This window comes from Telopea speciosissima, chromosome 6, assembly GCF_018873765.1.
Source record: "Telopea speciosissima isolate NSW1024214 ecotype Mountain lineage chromosome 6, Tspe_v1, whole genome shotgun sequence".
NCBI classification, from domain to species: Eukaryota; Viridiplantae; Streptophyta; class Magnoliopsida; order Proteales; family Proteaceae; genus Telopea; species Telopea speciosissima.
Window position 1 is genome coordinate 64,049,266 of NC_057921.1, and position 20,542 is coordinate 64,069,807.

Below are 20,542 nucleotides of genomic sequence, written 5' to 3' on the forward strand. Positions count from 1 at the left end.
GCAAACACAGATGATCGTATAGGAAAGGATTCTTGACTGCCAATGCAGGGAAACCATTCTACATATATATACTTAAAGGGTAATAATTATACGGATGTTACAACTTACAAAGGACAATAAAAAGAAACCAATTAAGAAGTTTGGTCAAATTAAATAAATAAAAAAGCTAAACAAAAGGATTGTAATTTGGATGAAGAAGACAAAACTAAAAAGGGTGTGTTTGTTGTCAACTTTTCGTTTAACGCCAAGCAGATGCGACGGTGAGCACACGACCCATCCATCCCAAACAGATCCCTCCTGCCTCTAGCTTTATGGTGAAACTCGGGTTGTTCCGAGTCCCAGAAATGAGTTTGGCACGCAACGACTCGGCCATCTGTTGATTCAATTGCCTAGCCTCGAATCCAGCCATTCCCATCCGAGCCCTCCATTTGCCAAACACCTCACAACGCTCCACCCGTTCCCTTCCTTCACACGCCACCGTGTTCGCCGCTTTCCTCCCCAAGCACTCTTCTACACGGACTCGCTCTTGAACGTCTCGTGAAATCGTTGGGTCGAGTGAGTCAAACAGGGCACCGTAGTAGGCGTAGACCTCGCCCACCCGAGCTCCGAACGGCGCTGTATTGGTATTCATCTCCTGCTCTACCAGCGTCACCACCAGAGGGGATAACCCTTTCACCAGTCTTAGCAATTGGTCTCGAGGGTTCTCCGTCGATACACTCTCGTCTGCCATTCTGTACAGCTTGAATGCGAAATTCACCGCCAGTGCCTCGTCGGCATCGCACCCCAGTGCTTCCCTGTCCAGATCAGTGATTCTACGACTCAAGGCATTGAATTTAAAGTTGACACCCACTCGATCGGCTTGCTTTTTCAGCCGATCACCGACGGCTCGTAACTCCTCTTCGTTTGGGTTGCTGCAAGGCTCGATGACGGTGGTGATCTTTACGGTGGTGGGCTTGCCCGATTGTCGCTCTGCAAGAGCATGGATGAGGGTCATATACTGGCTGCCCTGTCCGATATCAAAGTCCACGACATGGACATTATTGGGTTGTTCTCTTGTCGCTTCTAGGATTGCTAGATTGGCCGCTATGAACCCGAGTTTGAAACAGGGGGAGTATTCATACAAAATTTGTGTCGCAAACATGTGCTCGGTGCTGCCGAGCTCCGCCACCGGTGGAGGATTCTCAGCTGGGTTGACTCTGGATTGGAGGGCCGACACCATGTAAGCCGTCAATCTCTGTTCTGGATCGCCTCTGACGTTCGAGACCTGTTTTAGCCGTGCAAGAGTCGCCGTCGCTGCATCCATTTTTCCTTCGGAAATGGCGGCAGCGACGTCGAGAAAAGACTGTTTCGAAGAACCAGAGGCTGAAGAGGATGAAGACGAAGACGAGGATGAGGTTGGAGAAGGCGAGAGAGGCTGAGGCTTTTGGTTCTGGTTCTGATTCTGGTTGGGGAGGGTGATCAGGTTCCCGGTTTGGCTCCACTCACTGTTACAGTTAGTAATAACCGAAGCGGCGTCTCCCTCGTCTTCATCAATATCATCCAAGAGTTGTTTCTCCAGCTCTTGAAGCTGATTTCTCATCTTTTTCTCTGATTCAGGCTCCGAATCTAAAACGACGGCTTTGTTGCTGTTGTTGTTGGGTAGTATACAATTAGTGAAGGATAATCCAGGCAAAGAAGGGTTACAAGAAGGGATGTTGCTTTGGAGATGGTTGTTGTGGTTGGGGTTAATGGACTGCGGCCGAAATTGTTGCATAAGGGGGAGTCCATACCTTCCTGATAAAGTGAACGGCACGGCGGGAGCGCCAGCACCAGAAACGTCCGGTGGGGAGAAATCGCCCGGCGAAAGAGGAGAAATGGGAGACGCATGGTGGTAATTCCTCTGTTTGACGGACCTGAGAAAGGCTCCTGCTCCTAACTGCTGCTGTTGTTGCTGTTGCTGTTGCTGTTGTTGCAGGTGGTACTGCATCTCTAGTTCTGAAAGCGGTCGCTTTGCAACCATGTCAGTTCTCCGAGGAAGGATCGTCGTCGGGGAAGAGCCGTCGCGGAGAATTCCTCCGAGTTGAGATCGATACCGAACTTGCCCATTGTTAATCGCAGCCGATCCACCACCGATCCCGGTGGAGTTGTAAAAATCGGCACCGCCTGGGAACCCAGACGACATTGTTGGGCGATGGCGAACAACCAGACTAGATTGGGGGAAAAAACACTATCAAGAGAGATGATGGGCTTGTGGGTATAGGAAGGAAGGAATTAGCAGAGATCGAAACTAAGAGAGAACATCGGAACTGTTAAAGGTAAGAAGCATGAGTTGAACAACAATTAAAAGTTGATCACAGAACGAGAGAGAAGTTATAAAGAGAGATTTTTACGCTTTCTCTTATGCTCCCAGAACGAATTGATTCTCGTCATAATAACTCGGTGGGGATGGGTGGTGGTGGGAGATTCATAAGCATCGATTTCCGTTTCCAACCAGAGTTACTGCTCTCTCTCTCTCTCTCTCTCTCTCTGCCTTTCTTTCTTTCTTTCAATCGTTTGCGTATTTTATGTCTTCCTGAGATCCTTTCTTAAATTTGGAATTTGGAACTTCTTCTCTTACTATGTAACAGTCGATTCCCAGTTAATTGATGCGGTTTCACCTCCACGCGTCGGTTTAAGTCTTCCATCGTTGCGTCTGCTGTCAGAATTTGAAAAACCAGAAAAACCTCAGAAACTTGTCTACGTTGGCGAAGCTCCCACCATTAATAAAATAGAGTAAAACTATTTCCTTTTCTCCTAATAATAAATAATTAAAAAAACGTATTAAATATATAAATTTTAAATAGACGTAAATACCCCCGAGCACTAACTAACGAACTGATGCTGATTCATCAGCAAACAGGTAAGCTGACCTTGTCTTGGCGGCAACCGGCAAATACCTGTATCACACGGAGTCTTTATTTTCTTGTAATATTTAAGAAACTCCCCATAAACTTAAAAAAAAAGCTTCTATGGGCAAAACGTCACGCATAGGCGCGTGGTCACATTCCACATGAATGAATGAATGGAGTTTTTAGGGAATGTCAATCGTTTGGTTCACTCCAGTTTAATCCATTTTTCGGTTTGATTCAGCTGATTCAACTGGTTCAAGCTAGAAATTGACATCTCTACATCTAAGATCCATTTCCAACCCATGCCAAATCCTTTGGAAAAAAAAACTACAAATAATTTTATTTTATTCTTCAGATTTGATTCGGTTTTTCACTTTTGGTTGGTTCCATTCGACCAATCCGACCAATTCGGGTTGGAAATTGACACCACTGAATCCAATGTATACCAAATCCCTTCAAAATCCCCTCTCCACTTTGTTTTTGTCCGATCCCAAATGGGAGTTGGGACTGATTTTCTAATATTCCAGTATTATTCGAAACCAACGGTGGGGATTATGAGATATACATGCTAGCCACATGTCGCGTTTTGGTGCTTTTAGAGAGTCGGTCTGTTAACTAACTGGAAATCTCATGACTCGACTACCACTTGTCAAGGACACGCTTCTCTTTTTTTTTTGGTTTACTGAGTAGAAATCAAAGGAGAGAAAGCATTAATAAAGAACCGGAGGTCCCTTAATTACCTAATCTAATTTATTATCTATTTTTATATGTGAGTAAAGTCTAATTAACTTGAGAAAAATTGAAATTAAATCTAATCAACATTTAAATATGAGAAAGAAAAAAAATTCCCATGCCGATGGTGTGGAGTGCATGGGGATGCATTCCCACATCCTTTCACATATGACCATAAGGACTTGCATTGAAAATCTTTTTCCTTCTTAATCATGTGGGTTTCTTGTTGACAAAACTATTTTTTCACATTTGTAAGTTAACCGTCATGAAAGATTTTTCACACTGTCGATTAGGGAAACCTTTCTCCATTCAAACAGTTAAAGAGAGTTTTCTTTCACCGCACATAAAGGCCTCAACCACTCTCTTAGGGTTCTAAAACATTGTTCTAAAGGACAAAGTCCATAAGCCCCCTATTGTGCAATACCCTCTTCCTTCATCCTAAAACTGCATTCAAAGGAACCCCCTTCATCATGACTCAAGTGAAACTCAATTTGATATATTTAGGGGGTGAAAAGTTGTTTGATCGTATGGTTCTTGTGTCCAAATACATGAATGCACGAAACGACCATTAAGTCCTCAGTAAAATTTTTTTAAAAAAAATCCCATTTAGACAAAAATCCTTGCATGCACTCTCATTGATTTTCCCACATTAGTGAAAAAGCTACATGACCAAGCAATGATCTTTTACCCATTTATTTAATATTATAAGAGAAATGATTCTTGATTCCTAAATATACATCGACTATTGCAATGACATGCTTGGAAAATATTAATCGTCTAGAAAGAATTCATTGGGTTACTAGTCGACCTTTGCAAGACAAGCTACGCTTCACTCCAGGTTCTAAGGAGGAATCTTAATACCTAAAAGTGATTAAAAAATGGACAAGGTGTCCTAAATTTTCTCATATAGAATAATTAAATATTTTTTTAAACAAAATAAATAAATAAATCTTTGAAGAGAAAGCATAGAAAAACCGAGCGGCTAAGTCATACTTCTCCCGTCAAATATAGAGTGAGAAAGAGAGAAAAGTGACAATTTGCATCCGTGTTAAGGTAGAAAGAAAAAAACAAATGGGAAAGAGAACTCTACCCGGTAGTGCGCACGCCACCCCTTTGTCAAGGCGTAGGGGCGATGTGTATGTCTTGATTGGGTGGCGTCTTTGTTCCCTTCAATTTTCCAAGTGCCTGCAATAAAGGCACAATGACCATCCTACCCTTGCCCGAACACTCTAATTGAGTGGGATTCATCCCCCCTTATTACAAGCACTGGGAAATTGGGCTAGACAACGAACTAGAGGAGATAATTTTCTCGTTCTTTCTCCCAAAACAAATACAAGATGTATGATTCCATGAGCAATGGGACCTATGCATTAGCGGAAGTATCCGATAAAGTTAAAGTTATAATACATACATAAACAAAAAGAATTTGTAAATTATATTTCACATGTGTGAAAAATAAGAAGAATTCCATGCCACCGGTGATGTGATCCTATGAGGAACTTAACTGAATCTATAGATATCCAACGATCAGATTTGCCATATCCAATTTTTTCTTCATCACACGCCTTCTTAAAAAATCCAAAATAGGTTGCTTGGCCACATGGCCTCTATACTAGCGCAGGGGCCAATGGAAATGCATGTTGTGGTATCGATTAAGGAAAATTTTCATTTTGTAAAGGGTGTGGCAGTCATTTCAAGGGGCATAGACTGCACGTGACTAGGTAATCTCAGACCTTTATCTGCTTTATTTCCTGGACAGGTCCATTTCTCCAAGTTCCTCTAATAGAAGGAGGGGGCAAAAATGACCACCCAAACCTTGTCCAAACACACTACCCGGGTGGGACCCACCACCCTCTATTAGAGCCAACTTGTGAAGATGATACAGGCAGAAAATGGAGCAGATAAAATTACAGCAATCTCTTACCCCCCAAAAAAAATCATCAAAGAGATTCTTATTTAAGCGACCGTGTGGAAAACCTGTTAGGAAACAAAAAAATTCTTTCTTTCCATACGGTGATGTGGTTGCGTGCGGGCATAAATGGATAATCAGGGGAGCCGGAAAGAGAATAAATTGGTTAGCAACCGAACTATCCAACTACCGCCCTGACCCCGCTCTCTCTCTCTCTCTCTCCTTCCTAAGGCTTCTCTCCTCTCGCCATAATAATTAATAACAAGGTATCCCTAATGACAATACGTGGACCAAGGAGAATTTGAAACGTGTCCAATAAGAGCTCAGGTTACCTACTCTCCCAGTCTCCCCTTCCAAAAAAAACGTAAATTCCGATCTCCAGCTGACCTAACATAACTTTGTTTGTTAACAATTTTCAAATATATACTTTACCCAAAAAAAAGAAGCAATTTTCAAATATATATAATACAATACAAAATACACATTAGAATGGGATTAGAAGTCTTCTAATTCAGTTGGAACCGTTCACGTGATTTGGCCGCAGCATCTCGATGGAACGGTTCTAATTAAGGTAAATCTATCAATCAAACAAAAAAAAAAAAACAACTAATTTTTTAATTAAAATCAAAGGCAAAACCGTCTAATTTAACTTGATACGGGTGATATGTATCGATACCAATATCGACCGAGATTAATGCTATTTTTTTAAACCATGGTAAAGGGTGTCAATGGGTTGGTTCGGTTCTATGCATGTGTTAGGCCAAATCAAAGTTGAACTGTTATTTTCTTCAGAGTAAGATATGCAACAACAACAACAACTCAATCTTATCCCAACCAAATGGGATTCGTTAAAGTTACAATATCTGAATATATATCTAAAAATATAAAAGACCACTTTATTTCTCAATGGCCAATGAGTAACAGTTGGTAAGGACTTCGGAAGTCCTCATTTGGTGAGGATTTCTAAAGATAATATATTAGGCTTCGCCCTATTAGACTTATTAAAAGTTCCCCATTAGAGAGGATTTTTGCCCAAACATTTTTTTTTGTGGGGGGAAATATTCTCTGTAGGGGGGGTGTAGGTCATGCCCAGACACAGTGGAGGACAAAATGACCATCCTACCCCCAAGATGCCATCGCTCTTCTTTTTATTTAAACTATTAATGTGAAATTTGATTTCGATCCAAAAAACCAAAGTATCAATATTTTGAGAGGCTAAATGGTTTGATCCGATCTGATATAGCCAATCCATACTGGTATCGTATCTACTGATCGAGACCAATGTGAGTACCAATATAGATACCAAAGACCATGGTACATAATCAATTCAGGTTAGAATTTAACACTCCTAGATGAGAGAGAACAAGTTCTACCAAAAAAAAAAAGATGAGAGAGAACAAGGGTAATATTGTCTTTTTAAAGAAACCCCCCCCCCATAGATGGATCGTTTACTTTGTATGAGAAACTGAGTGGGGTCTACACCTCATCACCCCTCAATCTTGGTTTGTTCTTCTTTGCTTAGCTTTAAGTCAGTTAAATATAGAGAAAACAAAATATCAAAAATAAATAAATAAACGAATATACTTGTGTGTGTCCATGGGAAATAGTTGGTGGTGGTCGTGGTGGTGGTGGGTAGTGGGGACGAGAATTGGACTTAATTAGAGAGTTGGACTTGGCCTAATCAAAAAAACCCCTTATCATTGGTAATTCGATGGGGGCATATCGGTATTTGCCTTTTTTGTTAAGGATATTATCGTAATTCAACAGTAGATGAGATTTTAAAAAATCCAAAAAAAAAAAAGGTTGACATCGTCATCAACATAAAACATAACACGTGGGCCTGAGCTTTGCTCACACAGTCACACAACACACGTAATGTCCATAAAAGAGCCCCGACGCCTCTGACCTTTCTCTACTGAGTCGGAGGATCGTTGGTAACTCATATTATATTGAGTCAAGCGACTCAGACCGAGTCATATCATGTACTTATCCCGTTATCATTACCCCCTCCCTCTTCATGCTTTTGTCTTGCTATTAGGTTGCGTGGCCACAACACCAGTGGGCTAATGAAAGCACACATGGGGGCATCTAACAGAGGTGGAGCGGTCATTTCATCCTTCCTATGTCTAGGTATAGACGCCACATAATTTGACAGTCTTATTCTTCCCTACATAAGTAAAGAATGGAAGTTTCCTGTCTGAGAGCGTGGCTCCTGCACATGCACCCTTATGTCTATCTCCCTTTTCCTCCTCTCTATAAATGATCTCCCTAACTTTAATAGATTGAACCAAAAAGGAAACATTGATTGGGTCTTGCATAGGCACGGGAGCCATACTCCCAAACAGAGAACATTGCCCCATAAGTAAATTATGTCTTAATCCTTTTACTATTTTTTAATTGATGTCGTAGACTACTTAAACATCAATGTTTCCACATAAACATTAAGGAACCTAATCTTTTTATCCCTGGCTCATAATTTGACTTTGAAGCCCTCTTCAATTTCAGTAATCAATGGTGCACGATGAGCTGATTTTAACTGGGAAAGTCAACAAATTTGATTCAACCCCTAAGGTAAATATCCAGGTTTGTCAAAAATGAGACCAAACTGGTTGAATCGATCAGATCGAATCAAAACAGATCGATCGAACTCTTAATTAGTAAAAGACCTAAATCAAAAGAAAATGATTGTTTGGATTAAAACCAAAAAAATCAATAAACAATAATAAAAAATAAAAAAAACAATAAAACCGAAAAAATTCAATATGCTTTTGACATTTTTTTGTTTAAATTTTATGTATCTGAGACCAAGACTGAACTCATATATCAGTAAGGGACCGTTACAAGAAATCGATAATGAACCGAAATTGATCGGACTAATAGCTATAAAACAACTATTTTTTATCATATGAGAATGCGAAATAGACCTAAAATGCATTCCAAGAATGCATGCCAAACACAATCTTAATTAATCTATTTTCCTTAATTGTCTCTACTTAATAAATATGTCATATATTGTAGGATATGTTGTGCAAGTTGGGTATGATTTCGTATATGTGCAATTAGAATATGTTTTAAATGTCACTTGTTATTTAAGATAAGTTGAAATCTCTCTATCCTTGCCATATGGGATCTATTTTTGGTAGAAGTGAATTGATTTTTTTTTTTGAGAGAGAGAGAGCCAAAATTGGAGTAAAACCAAGAAACAGTAAATCCAAAATAATTTCCCACGTGTATGAATATGTATTTTCGTGTGTTTGTCTTGGTTTTATACTACATTTGAAATGGTCTTTTTCTTAAACTTACTATCAAATACCTCCAAACTTTATGTCGTAATGAACATTATTTTTATCTCAAAATAACTTATTACTTTACATAAATTTTACTTTATAATACATGGTATTGAAAAATTGTCACCTAATTGACTCCAATTCAACAATGGTGATGTTATTTCATTCAATCAGAGTGGAGTATAACATGTAAATCTATATTAAATATGGGAGACAGTTCTTTAAGCAAGTGGTATAAGGGATTGCACCAATGAAGTGCGAAGAAACGATTTTATGCGTAAGAAAACTTTTTTTTGGTAAACACAGCTAGGAGAACGATGAAGTCATTTCATGTGTAAAAGAGAAAGAATAACCTTTTCTTATTAAATATTGAAAGAATAATGTAAATTATTGTTTCTCTTAGAAACCAATGGGAAAAGGCTGGGCACACCACCTACATACCGCAAGTTGTTGCCTGTTGTGTCTATCTCTCTCTTCCCATTTGAAAAGACCCCTCTGCCCCTCTTATATGATGCCCCGTCCCATGCTCTTATTGGTGACACCCACTAGTTTACTGTATTAAATAACTTCAAATTGTTTGAAAATCATTTTTTACCCTTATATTAAATAATTTTTGAAAATAAAACAATAGTTCATCAATTTGGTGACAACAAGTTGCAACCTTTGTTAAAACATAAATTTAGAGGAGTTTACATAGAAAATTTAAGAAAAGGACCATTTCCTTTTTTTGTTTTGAGGGGGGTAAGTAGAAAAGGACCACTTCAACTATATAAAACAAGACACACTGAAAAATATACATGTATACATACATTCATGTATAAAATTTGTATTACATCTAAACATCTGGGAAATTAGTTTGGATGTACTATTTGTTGGTTCTACTCAAGATTTGACCATTTTTTTAATCTTTTTTTATCTTTGAGAAAAAGATCCCTCCGAGGCCGCATGGAGCCTATGCCTAGAACGTTGGCATCCCCACACGTGCACTTATTGGTCCTACTGTTCTACACTTATATAGAAACTACACAGCCTGACACTGATCTTCTTCTATTTTTCTTTTAGGAATTCGTACTCTACCTGGGAGTGTAGCCCCTGCACCATCGCACAGACCAATTAGAACGCATTCAGAAGCCATAGACTACTTAAACTGAAACATCACTGTTGCAACTTGCAACCATGGTTTAAGATATCTAATCAATCTATGGTTGATAATGGACTCAGTTTCACTTTGACTTTTGTAGACCAAACACCTTCTCGGTCCAGTGTTGGTCTGTCTCAGCATATAAATCGGAAAAACCTATCCAAACCAACCATTTGATACTCTTACAATTATCAATAAAGTTTATGGGGTCGAGCACTTATCTCTATTCAATATATGTCAATCTTATCCTATAATAATATAGGGAAAAAGAACTTTCTCCGGAAGTGTGGCCTACGCCAACACTCTCATTAGTCGATCTCTCTCTTTCCCATATGAAAAGACATCTCTGCCCTCTTGTTTTGAGGAGGAGAGAGATAGAAACATGGGAGTATTGGCGTAGGCCACACTCTCCTACAAAAAACGACTTCCCAATAATATACATGGGCAAGAGATCGTTGCTTGGTCGTGTAGTTCCTACACCAATACGAGTGCCGATGAGAGTACACATAATGGCATCAACACAGATGAAATTTTTTACTTTAGGAAGGGCTGGGTGGTAATTTTGTGTGTTCCTTTGTCTAGGCGCAGGAACCACACAATCAATTAGTGTTCTTTTGACTAATGTTTTAAGAAGTTGGATTGTGATTTTGTATATGTTCAATTAGAATACATTATTAGGGGGAGGGGAGAGTTTCCTACAAGCTCAGTGTAAGAAGGGGTCTACATACTATAACCAATGAAAGTTGGAAAATGGTATCATCCATATGGAAAACACATGGGGGCCCATATGATCAAAATAAGATTAAAAAAATGTCAATGTGGATTCCACAGTTAATTATGTGACGAGGGTATACAAGAATCTATAAAAGGCGGGGTAGTGATCTTTTTTCCTATTTTAAATGTCACTTGCTATTTAGATCTTGCTAAAAATGAATTGATTGAATTTCAAAAGAAAAAAAAAAAGGTAAAGCTGGAATAAAACCAACAAATAGTACATCCGAACTTTCCGACATGTTTGGATGTAATACAAATTTTATACATGTGTGTATACATGTATATTTTTATGTGTGTTCTCCTTGTTTTATATTATACTTGAAGTGGTCCTTTTTTTTGAACTTTCCATTCAAATACCTCCAAAATTTTGTCATAGTGGGAATTGTTTTTGTCTCAAGATAGCATACTTTACATCAACTTTACTCTAATAATACACGCTATTGAACAACTTTTTCTCCTATTTGACTTCATTTCGCCAATGGTGATGTTATTTCATTCAAACTGAATGGCGTATAGCATGCATGTCAATATTAAATATAAGAGAGGGTTCGTTGGGCAAGCGGTATAAGGGAGCGCACCAATGAAGTGTGATGAAATGATTTCATACACAGAAAGACAATGAGGTCATTTCATTTGAGAAGGAGAGAGATAGACCCCAACAAAATAGGGTGGTATGGTCATTTCACAGGGGGTGCCCATATGACCATAATCCCCCTGTTTTTGTTGGGCTGGACCCTCTAGTTCCCGCCACAGCTAGAGGAGAGCCAAATTGAATTAAATGAATGTGTAAAGTTCTAAATACACCTATATAAGTGTCATTTAGATTGTCCAATTAAAGAAAGGGTCTAGTTTTTATACATGATCGTGCATCTAACATTTATAATAAATAAATTAGTAAAATGCATTACTTATTGTTCCTTTGTTTTAGGGGGGTGGGTGTCACATGCATGAGACCCAATCAGCGCTCCCCTTTTGGTTCAATCTATGGGGATAAGGAGGTCATTTTATAAGGAAGAGGATAGAGATAGACACAAAGGTGTAGGGGTGGGAGCGAGGATTGGGCTCCTCTCCTTGGAGGGCATCGCCCAATGAGTGCCCAATGAGGCATTTAAAGACTGGGCCGTGCTGCACACATCCCAATGGTTGATTAGGCGTACGCTGAGATGTGAGCGGCACAACCCAGCCGTTAAATGCCTCATTGGACACTCATTGGACAATGCCCTCCAAAGAGAGGAGCCGAATCCACTCAGGGACAGAAAACTTGCTTTCAAATTTTTTTTTTTTTGGATGCTGACATTTTGCTGTTCAATCATGGGTAGGCCTACCATACAAGATTTGTTAAGTACTAACAAAAACCTTTTTTTTTTTTTTTAGGTAAAAGTATTAATAATAACTTAGGTTCTTATTAAAGAAGAAAAGAAACATATACAGATTTCTATATTGAAATAGGATTTAGCACCACACCTTAAATAGATTTAGAATTGTTCTTCAATTCCCTCTAACCAACCACCCTTTTTCTCCTTTCTCTAAAATGTTTTATATATATCTATTGCACACTATGGAGGAGGATTCTGGTTCCCCAGTATTCATGGAAATCCAAATGACTTGGATTACAATATTAGTCCATCTTTATCAAACCTAATAATAAGTAGCCACTTTCCTTAAGTTGGTGTTGTCTTTTTCTAACTTTCTAAAGCATCTAAGAGAATGTAACGAAGTTGATGACTTCATGTCGTTATTCCCGAATCCAAACTTGGGAATGTTATGATATTTTCTTGGTTTGCGTTTCTTTTACGGTCTTACCAATTTAAGTTCAAATTAAGTGAATGCCACTGTGAGGTTGGCATGCAATGAATTTTTATCCTCACAATTGCAATGCATCTTGTTGAGTGCATCTTTAAAGTGTATCCGACGACGGTCAAGAACATATTCTTAGATTTTTATCTTGTCAACTGTAGACTGTGTAATGATCAATGATCCGTGCCAACTGAATGACACCCAAGCCATGTGTCGATGCCTACTGCCACGCTGGACGATCTCCAGCTCGATGGGTGCACTGGAGAGGAGCCCAATCCACTAACGTAGTGTCTTATGTTCACGTATTTGGCATTCCACAATTAGGAATCGTTTTCCCCTTTAATTTATTACTCCATAATTCTCAACCTTTTTCTCTCTTTTCTTACAATTTTTATTTGTCGACCACGAACCTCAACCCGGCCAACTAACCCACCCCAGATCAAGCTAACTCACAATGAACTCGGGACCGGAACAGGATCGGGTTCCAACTATCCCAAAATTGACTTGGCCAATACATAAAAACCATGGCTAAGAACAGGTACAAGAGCATCAACTTCACAATGGCTGTGATCGATCTTGCCTGATCAAAACTGGGCTAAACAAAGTGGTTATGTTCTCAGCATTTTCCTTGGCCCAGTAGTAACCCAATTAGTAAATGGGCTGGGCTCAAACGTGGCCCTAGCTAGGTTTGAGGCTTGATATCACTTCAATCCACTAACAAGTAACAAATCTGTTTCCATGGAATTCCTGATAAGAACAGAAAAACTGTAGTTGAGGTTGTAATGAGAATTCCTGCAAGAAGTGAAGTAGTGGCAACTTGAAAGAGATCGATCGATTTGGGGGAATGGAAAGGAGACATTCTTGTAGTCAGTAACACAGAGAAAGACATGTTGAAGCCAAGGATGAGAGACTTTTAATTACTTTCGCCTTGATTTTGAAGCCATTAAATTGAGAAACGATCGTATCCATTCGATCAATTGCACGAATTACAGCAGCTCAGTGGATCCTCAACTCAAGTGAATTGAAAACAGGATCAATGACAATTAAAAGCCACCACCTTTCGACAACAAATGGATAATAATTCCATCAGTTTTGCTAATATAATGGGAAATCCAGAACTGAGGACATGCCAAGTGGAACTTTTGCTGTTTTTTCTTCTGTTCCAGACAGAAAGTATAAGATCAATGGCCTTCCCTGTTTCTCGTTATCTGAAATTTTCTGGAAAAATCTGTTGCTAGATTTTTGTTTCTTTCTCTTTCATGGTTGGTTCTCTTCCGTTTTGAAAAGGAAACAAAAATCTTATCCAACAAGTAATAGGCAGAGCATTATTGGGTTTGTTTCCCTGTTGCTTCTCTCCTTTGTCGGTTTTCCTAAACTTGCCTGGACTTGAAGTTCTTTCATCTTTAAGTATCCCAAATATTTCCGTAGAAACATGCTCTGTTGGCCATCAGAGATGGAGAGAGGATTCTTCGTGAAGATGGGATGAAGGGTAGACTGCTTCGTAACATCCACAAAACAATTAGAGATCGATAATGAGCCTATACGTCTTGGGCGTTGATGTTGAGATGATGACCGATGGGGAAGTGAAACCTAGAGAAATCGAGAGGGAGGGAAGAGGAGAAAGGGAGCCGCATTGAGGATGTTGTGTATAGAAATCCCAATGGCGCCGAACCTGAGGATTTGGCAAGGGGGTTGGACCGTGGGGTGGTGGCAGGGAGTCGGATACAAAGAATAGCGGGTGTAAGGAACAGAGGAGGAGAAAATTACAAAACAAAAAAAACCTCATCTTAAAAAGTTGATAAATGTTTTGAGATAGGCAAATAAGCCTGGTTACAAGAATGAATTGTAACCGGATTGATTACGAATAACTTTACCCATACTTTTATATGTTTTTTTTATAAATTTATTGTAATTTTGGTTGTATTTTGTGCAATATTTTACACAAAAAAGGTAAATATAGGGCACTATATGCTACCTATATGGGGCAATATCTGAGTCAATACTGAAAGGTGTGTTGACTCAGTGCATCGCCCCCAATTAATGATAATTTTTTGCAAATTTTTATTATTTATGAGTATTTTTATTTTTTTGAATTTTTCCTACAGATATAGATATTGGGACAATACCTGAGTGAATATTGAAAGGTGTGTTGACTCAGTGTATCGGACCGATACACCTAACCAGTATCGAGTAATAATAATCCTAAAGCTGAAATGTTTTTTTTCGGTAAAGGGGGAATTTATTGGCTAAAGCTGAAATGTTTATAGTATTCATACAAGTCCATGTATGAAATCTTTTATAAAAATTAAATGAATATATTATTTTAATATAAATATTATCTTAATGGTATACTGTAGACATCTAGCGGTAATAAATCCGGAAAAAAAAAAAAAAAAAAACCTGCCGCTTATTTGCAGGGGTGTTGCCAGCAAGGGTGGGGCCGGGCGAGATGTTTCAGGGTGCGGCAAGAGGTGGGGGCGGGGAAGTGGAGGAGGGGGGAGGGGGGAGGGCAGGTGGTATGGGTGAGCTGGGTTTTTTTTAATGAAACAAACAATTTTAGCGGTGGTAAAATATAACTGTGGCTAATAGTAATTACTCTTTGATAGCGATAACAAACAAACAATTGCTAATTGATGTATTTACAAATATAAAGGAGAAAGAACGATAACCGGTTGCATGGCGCAACGTGTATGTATGCCCACCAAACACAGTTGTGTGCAAAATGACCAGTGCACCTCATGGAAAGGCGGAAAGGATCATAGGTGCCGATCATTTCGTGCGCGGCTATGTCGGAGCGCAGGTATAAATACTATTTCATTAGACACAAGGTTCTGTGCACGAATCTCCCTTCTCACAATAGGAGCCAAAATAATGAAAAACCCCCTATTTGATGATTCGTAACCCCTTCCCCCTTATACGCCCGTGCATGATTCCCCCATTTCATTAATAAGAAAATGACTTTCCTTTAGCCGTGGTAATATATTACCATTGTTAAAAGTAAGACTATATATAATATGAGAAAAAGTTCTCTGTTCGGGAGTGTGGCCTATGCCAGCACTCCCATGAGTCTATCTCTCTCCTCCCTATGTGAAAAGACACCTCTGCCCCCTCGTTTTAAGGAGGAGAGAGATAGACACATGAGAGTGCTGACGTAGGCCACACTCCCGTATAGAAAACTGCATCCCATATAATATTTAACTGGACAAGACTTGTATACAGAAGATTCCTCCAGTCGAGCTTGTCTCATTGGGGTGGGGTGTTTTTAGTCATTTAACTAGCCTCCATGCAGGCCATGCATGAAAACTTTTGCCAATATTAGCAAGCAAGTTATATATTATCGCTGCTAAATGTCACAACCATGCATGGACGGTTTGAAAGAAAATCTAGTTCAATGTATTGTGACAACCATTCAACATTAATGCACACGAGTAATGAAATGTTCTTTTCTCACATGGCGTGAATAGGGGATTTGGCTCATCTATGGCCTAGGATTGAGCGGTCATCATGTTGTGCACAATCCTGGGTTTGCCACCTGGGTATCTTCAAAGCTAACGGTTGCAAACGAATATATTTCAAATTAATAACCGGCCAAAAAACCCTCCCGATTTTAGATCACTTACCAAACCCAACACAGGCCAAATCCTTCGAAACCCCTAAATTTCTAATCCACAAATCCCAGGCGAACCAAAACAAATCCCAAATCCTTTTTCTTCAACATCGCAACCCATGGTGAAGCTCCCGCCGCGACAGCTACAATTGCATTTGCAGGAGGAGAAATCAATATGAATTATGCTGGAGCTGTTCTTTGGTTTTAGTGGATAACAAAGTAAGTAATATTCTTTTCACTTATTTACCACTTTAGCACTTATTTACCATTTTAGTGGTGCAATGCAGAAGGTTGGGACAATTCAGTCAGTTGCCATATTCTAGAAACCTTTCCAGTCAAATTATTGTACTTTCTAACCAGTGCATTTAGAGCTTAACTAAATCAAAACTCCAAGAATGCTGATTTCTTGACCCAACCTTGTTGGGTATTTACACTCTCAAACGTTTTGATAGAAACTTCAAATTCGATCTTAATTACTCTCAAACAAGGTTCTAAATCTTGGGTTTTGATCTAGTTTTGACCAGCCTGAAATTAAGATATGGTGGAAATCTGATATTTTTTCAAATAAAACATTAAGGTGTTATTTTTTTTTCTCAATTCCTGTAGAATTTCTTGGTGGGTCTAATCCATGAGTTACGTACCACTGAATATTAGGAGGTCGTTTCTCGAAATTTACCACATTTGTATCCCATGACATGATTTGGCTCAATTGTTATGATAGTCCATAAGTGCTCATTTATAAGCCTCGTCATCAACTTGTATAAGATATCTCAACCTAGGGAAAGGCTCACTGTGATTGTAAGAAGTTCAAGCTGACACACATGGTTGTAGATACTGTCAACAAAGGATGACCCAACACTTGATCCATCTCTATATCCATATATAGCAGTAGATGTATCATGACCACTCCCACATCCAAATGAACCGGTGCTCTCAAAGGATGGTCCACCAGCATATCCACCATACAGTCCATGCCCAACATATGATGTATCATGACCACTCCCATATCTAAATCAACCGGTGCTCTCCGCAGAAAGCATATTCAATTACTCTGTTCCAAACTCAGATTCAATTACTCTACAAATATGCTTCCATGGATGATAATTAATACTTAAAGTAATGGAACAGATCAAGTGAGAAGTATGGGAGAACAAAAAAGGGAGAAGTTGTATCTACCTTTTCATATCTTTGTATGAGTCTTGATGAACCATCACCGCCTGGGAACAAACCCATGTGCTCTTCCTTTTTTCGCTAGAGACTTACCAATTTGTATTATAATTATTGGGCAACCTTCAAAAGTGTAACATTAGTTGGAAGAAAAAAAAACATGTGGAAGTGTTGGTTTTAAATAGCCTTCCATGAATGGTATTTACATTTGTTTATCATAATTAAGGATTATAAATATCCCACATCAAGATATAATTTGATACATTAATGTTCATGAATATACTTAAGATATAACCTGATCCAGTGCAATAGATTTTCCTAATGAACAACTCAAGCTAACTCAGTGGATAGTAAAGTAGGCCTACAAATATACTGATACTCAATTTCACTTTCTCAAAAAGAATTGTGTGCATGGATACATTGTCAGTGAGAGTGAGATGCTCTCCTCAGGTCCCTTAAGCCATTACTTTCCATGTTTTTCACCACAAGCTGAAGAATAATACTATTGTATAGCTAGGCTTAGTTAAGTGACATGATTATATGGGGTCCTATCTAGGTCTCTTTTCTGTATTTCAGGTTTTCAAATTTCCATTGAGTGTTGCAACCAAAAGAAAGAATGTAGCAGAACTCAACAAAAACAAAAGCAAATTCTCTGTTAGGAGTTTCTATACTTTTTCAATCTCAACAACAATCAAATGTATATATTAATTTGTAATTAACTACAACCAAACCAATGGCCTTGGAACATATTCATACAAAATTGAATGGCAAAAATTATTCATCTTAAGGAACACTATTCATACATAGTTGATTAGGAAAATACAAATAATCAACGATATGGCAAGCAAAATAGTACCAGAGAAAGTAGCAGCATATTAAAGGAAAACACCAGTGAGGAAGAGGAGGGACAAAGCAACGCAGAGGTGCCTTACCTTTGGCTGTGAAGACATTTGCACGTCTCTTGCAAACACCAGTGACGGGTAGCAGGAGCTTCACTGTGGGTTGAGAGGAAGAAGAGGGGCAGAGCTACAGAGAAGAAGAAGGATTTGGGATTTGGGATATACTCTCCATGAAGGAAAACTTGATCCTTGTACAATAACATATGCCTGTTTCATTGAACGACCAATTTCATAACAATAAAGCTTAAGATTCAATACTGGACCTTGGGCCTTATCCATAGTCTTAAAAATCAAACAAAAATCAAAACCAAAAGGCTTGATTTTGGTTTTTTTTTTATTATTGGAGGCAGTTCCCCTTCACTCATGGTTGACAAAGACTCCCTTGCCAGTGGTTTGGGTGTCTTGAGATAGGTATCAGGAATAATTAAGAGCACATTATTGATTTCATATAGTAGGAACCGAGTAATAATAACTCTAGATAAGTGTCATTTTCCTTCACAGACATAGTGGAGGAAAACTTTCTCTTCTTTGATTTGATGATAAATCTAATCTAATTAAAAAAAACAAAATAGACAAAAATTTTCCTTCTAACATAGAAAGAATCCTCTCAAAAGTGGTGATTTGACTTTGTGATTGGAGTCTAAACTCCCATATCCTTATTGTACACCATCAAAAACATCACTCCTCTCTAATTCAATAAGACATGACCAATGGCATTGATGAAAGGATTTCATCTTCACTGTGGATGAAGGAAAACTTAGCCCACAGTTTTTAAGATTAAGTTTTTCTTCGTTGTTCTTTTTATACTAGTGATGTTTCCCTCATGTGATTTGATTTTTTTAGTCGTTCTTAATTCTTATCTCCTCTCCATGCCAATACGATAGCACCAGCAGCCATAGTGAGTAAGGTTTTAAAACTCAGAATCGAAATGGAATCGATTAGATAGGATTCCGATTTGAATCGACATGAATCAGTTTAGGAATTGAAAGGCTAAGCTATTTTATGGTGAAAATTATTCGATTTACAAATTGAGAATCAGCCGATTTAAGATGGATTACAAAGAAAATGACTAGGAATCAGATGATTAAGAACGGTAGAAAATGGGATCGGTGTCAGCTGATTCACCAATCCGATTCCTGATTTTTAAAACCATGATGGTGAAGGGATTCCTCTTCGCCCATGAGAATTTTATCAAAAACGGAAAAACCTGCAACCCTACCTGCACAATATTTGGAGGTTTCTCAGACAAAACCGTACGGTACCCCATTCGAAATATTTTATTTCTTGGACTGGGTCCTACACTGTAGAGAACTTCTCGTCTATTCGAGCAATTCGTGATAGAATATCACCAGATCATCTTGAACTGTGAGCTGACCCAATTACCGGACGGTTAGGATTGATAACTTACAAAGGGACCACCTTGTGTTGCGTGGAACTGTGGAACAGTGGAACAATTGAAACATCCAGGACCTTGACCTGTCATGAGTCATGAGTCTCTCCTTTCTTTAGTGGCGGGGCGGCGCTGGTGCTCGTGCAAGTGTGCAATCCTGACTGGAGAGGAGAAGGTTAAAGGGTTACACATAATCGTAATAATTAACAAGATAAAGGGTAATTTAGGAAATTAAATATTTTCCTTATTTATGTGCTTTTACATAATTATTTTTATATATATTTGTGAATGAAATTCGAGAAGAGAACAGGTTAAAGGCTCGTCGAGTTTTTAAGGGATCTGAGAGAGAGACTGCAAGTCTGCAAGAGAGAAAGGTAAAAAAAAAAAGAGCGAAAAACTGCAGCGAGGAGCTCTCTGGTGTCTGGATCTCCTTTTCCTTCTTAGTCTCAAGCGGCGCCACCGAATATGAGGATTCGCAAGCATGCCCAGAAGTCCCTGACTTGCTGTATTCCTCCTTCCCAGCTTCCTTTACCCAACAATCGATCTCCGATAGACAGTCCTTCGACTCGCGTCTGCGAACTCAACCGCTCTCCATGGGATGTGATGACCTTCACTTCCGAGGTACGACACTTTTCTCTTCCGTAACCTTTCCATTTCAGTAATTAGAGCTTACCTTTCTCATCTCTCTTTGATCTTCGTCTTTTGCATGATCTTAGAATACCCTCTCTGAAGTTCTTTCATACAGATAAGGAAAACAGAAGAAACCGCAAAAGAAAAAAGGAAATATCTACAGTTTTCTGTGCGTAATTTTTTTTTTTTTTTTGGGTTGGTTTTCTCTATTCTAGGGTTTCTATATTCGGTTTCAATCTCTTCTATCTGAGACGAGAGATTTTGTTGAATCAGTAATTGCTGTCAATCATTTAGGTTTTCTTCTTTAGATTTAGACAAAATGGGTTTTAGGGTTATCGATTT

The 20,542-nt window shown here is 38.8% G+C and overlaps 1 protein-coding gene across 1 annotated transcript; it reads right to left on the reverse strand.

Moving 5' to 3' along the window:
- Nucleotides 1-207: 207 nt before the first annotated feature.
- LOC122664756 (scarecrow-like protein 8) lies at nucleotides 208-2,474 on the reverse strand. The gene has a single exon (XM_043860729.1). The coding sequence runs from the start codon at nucleotides 2,159-2,161 to the stop codon at nucleotides 239-241; it is 1,923 nt and encodes a 640-aa protein (XP_043716664.1). The 5' UTR covers nucleotides 2,162-2,474; the 3' UTR covers nucleotides 208-238.
- Nucleotides 2,475-20,542: the final 18,068 nt, after the last annotated feature.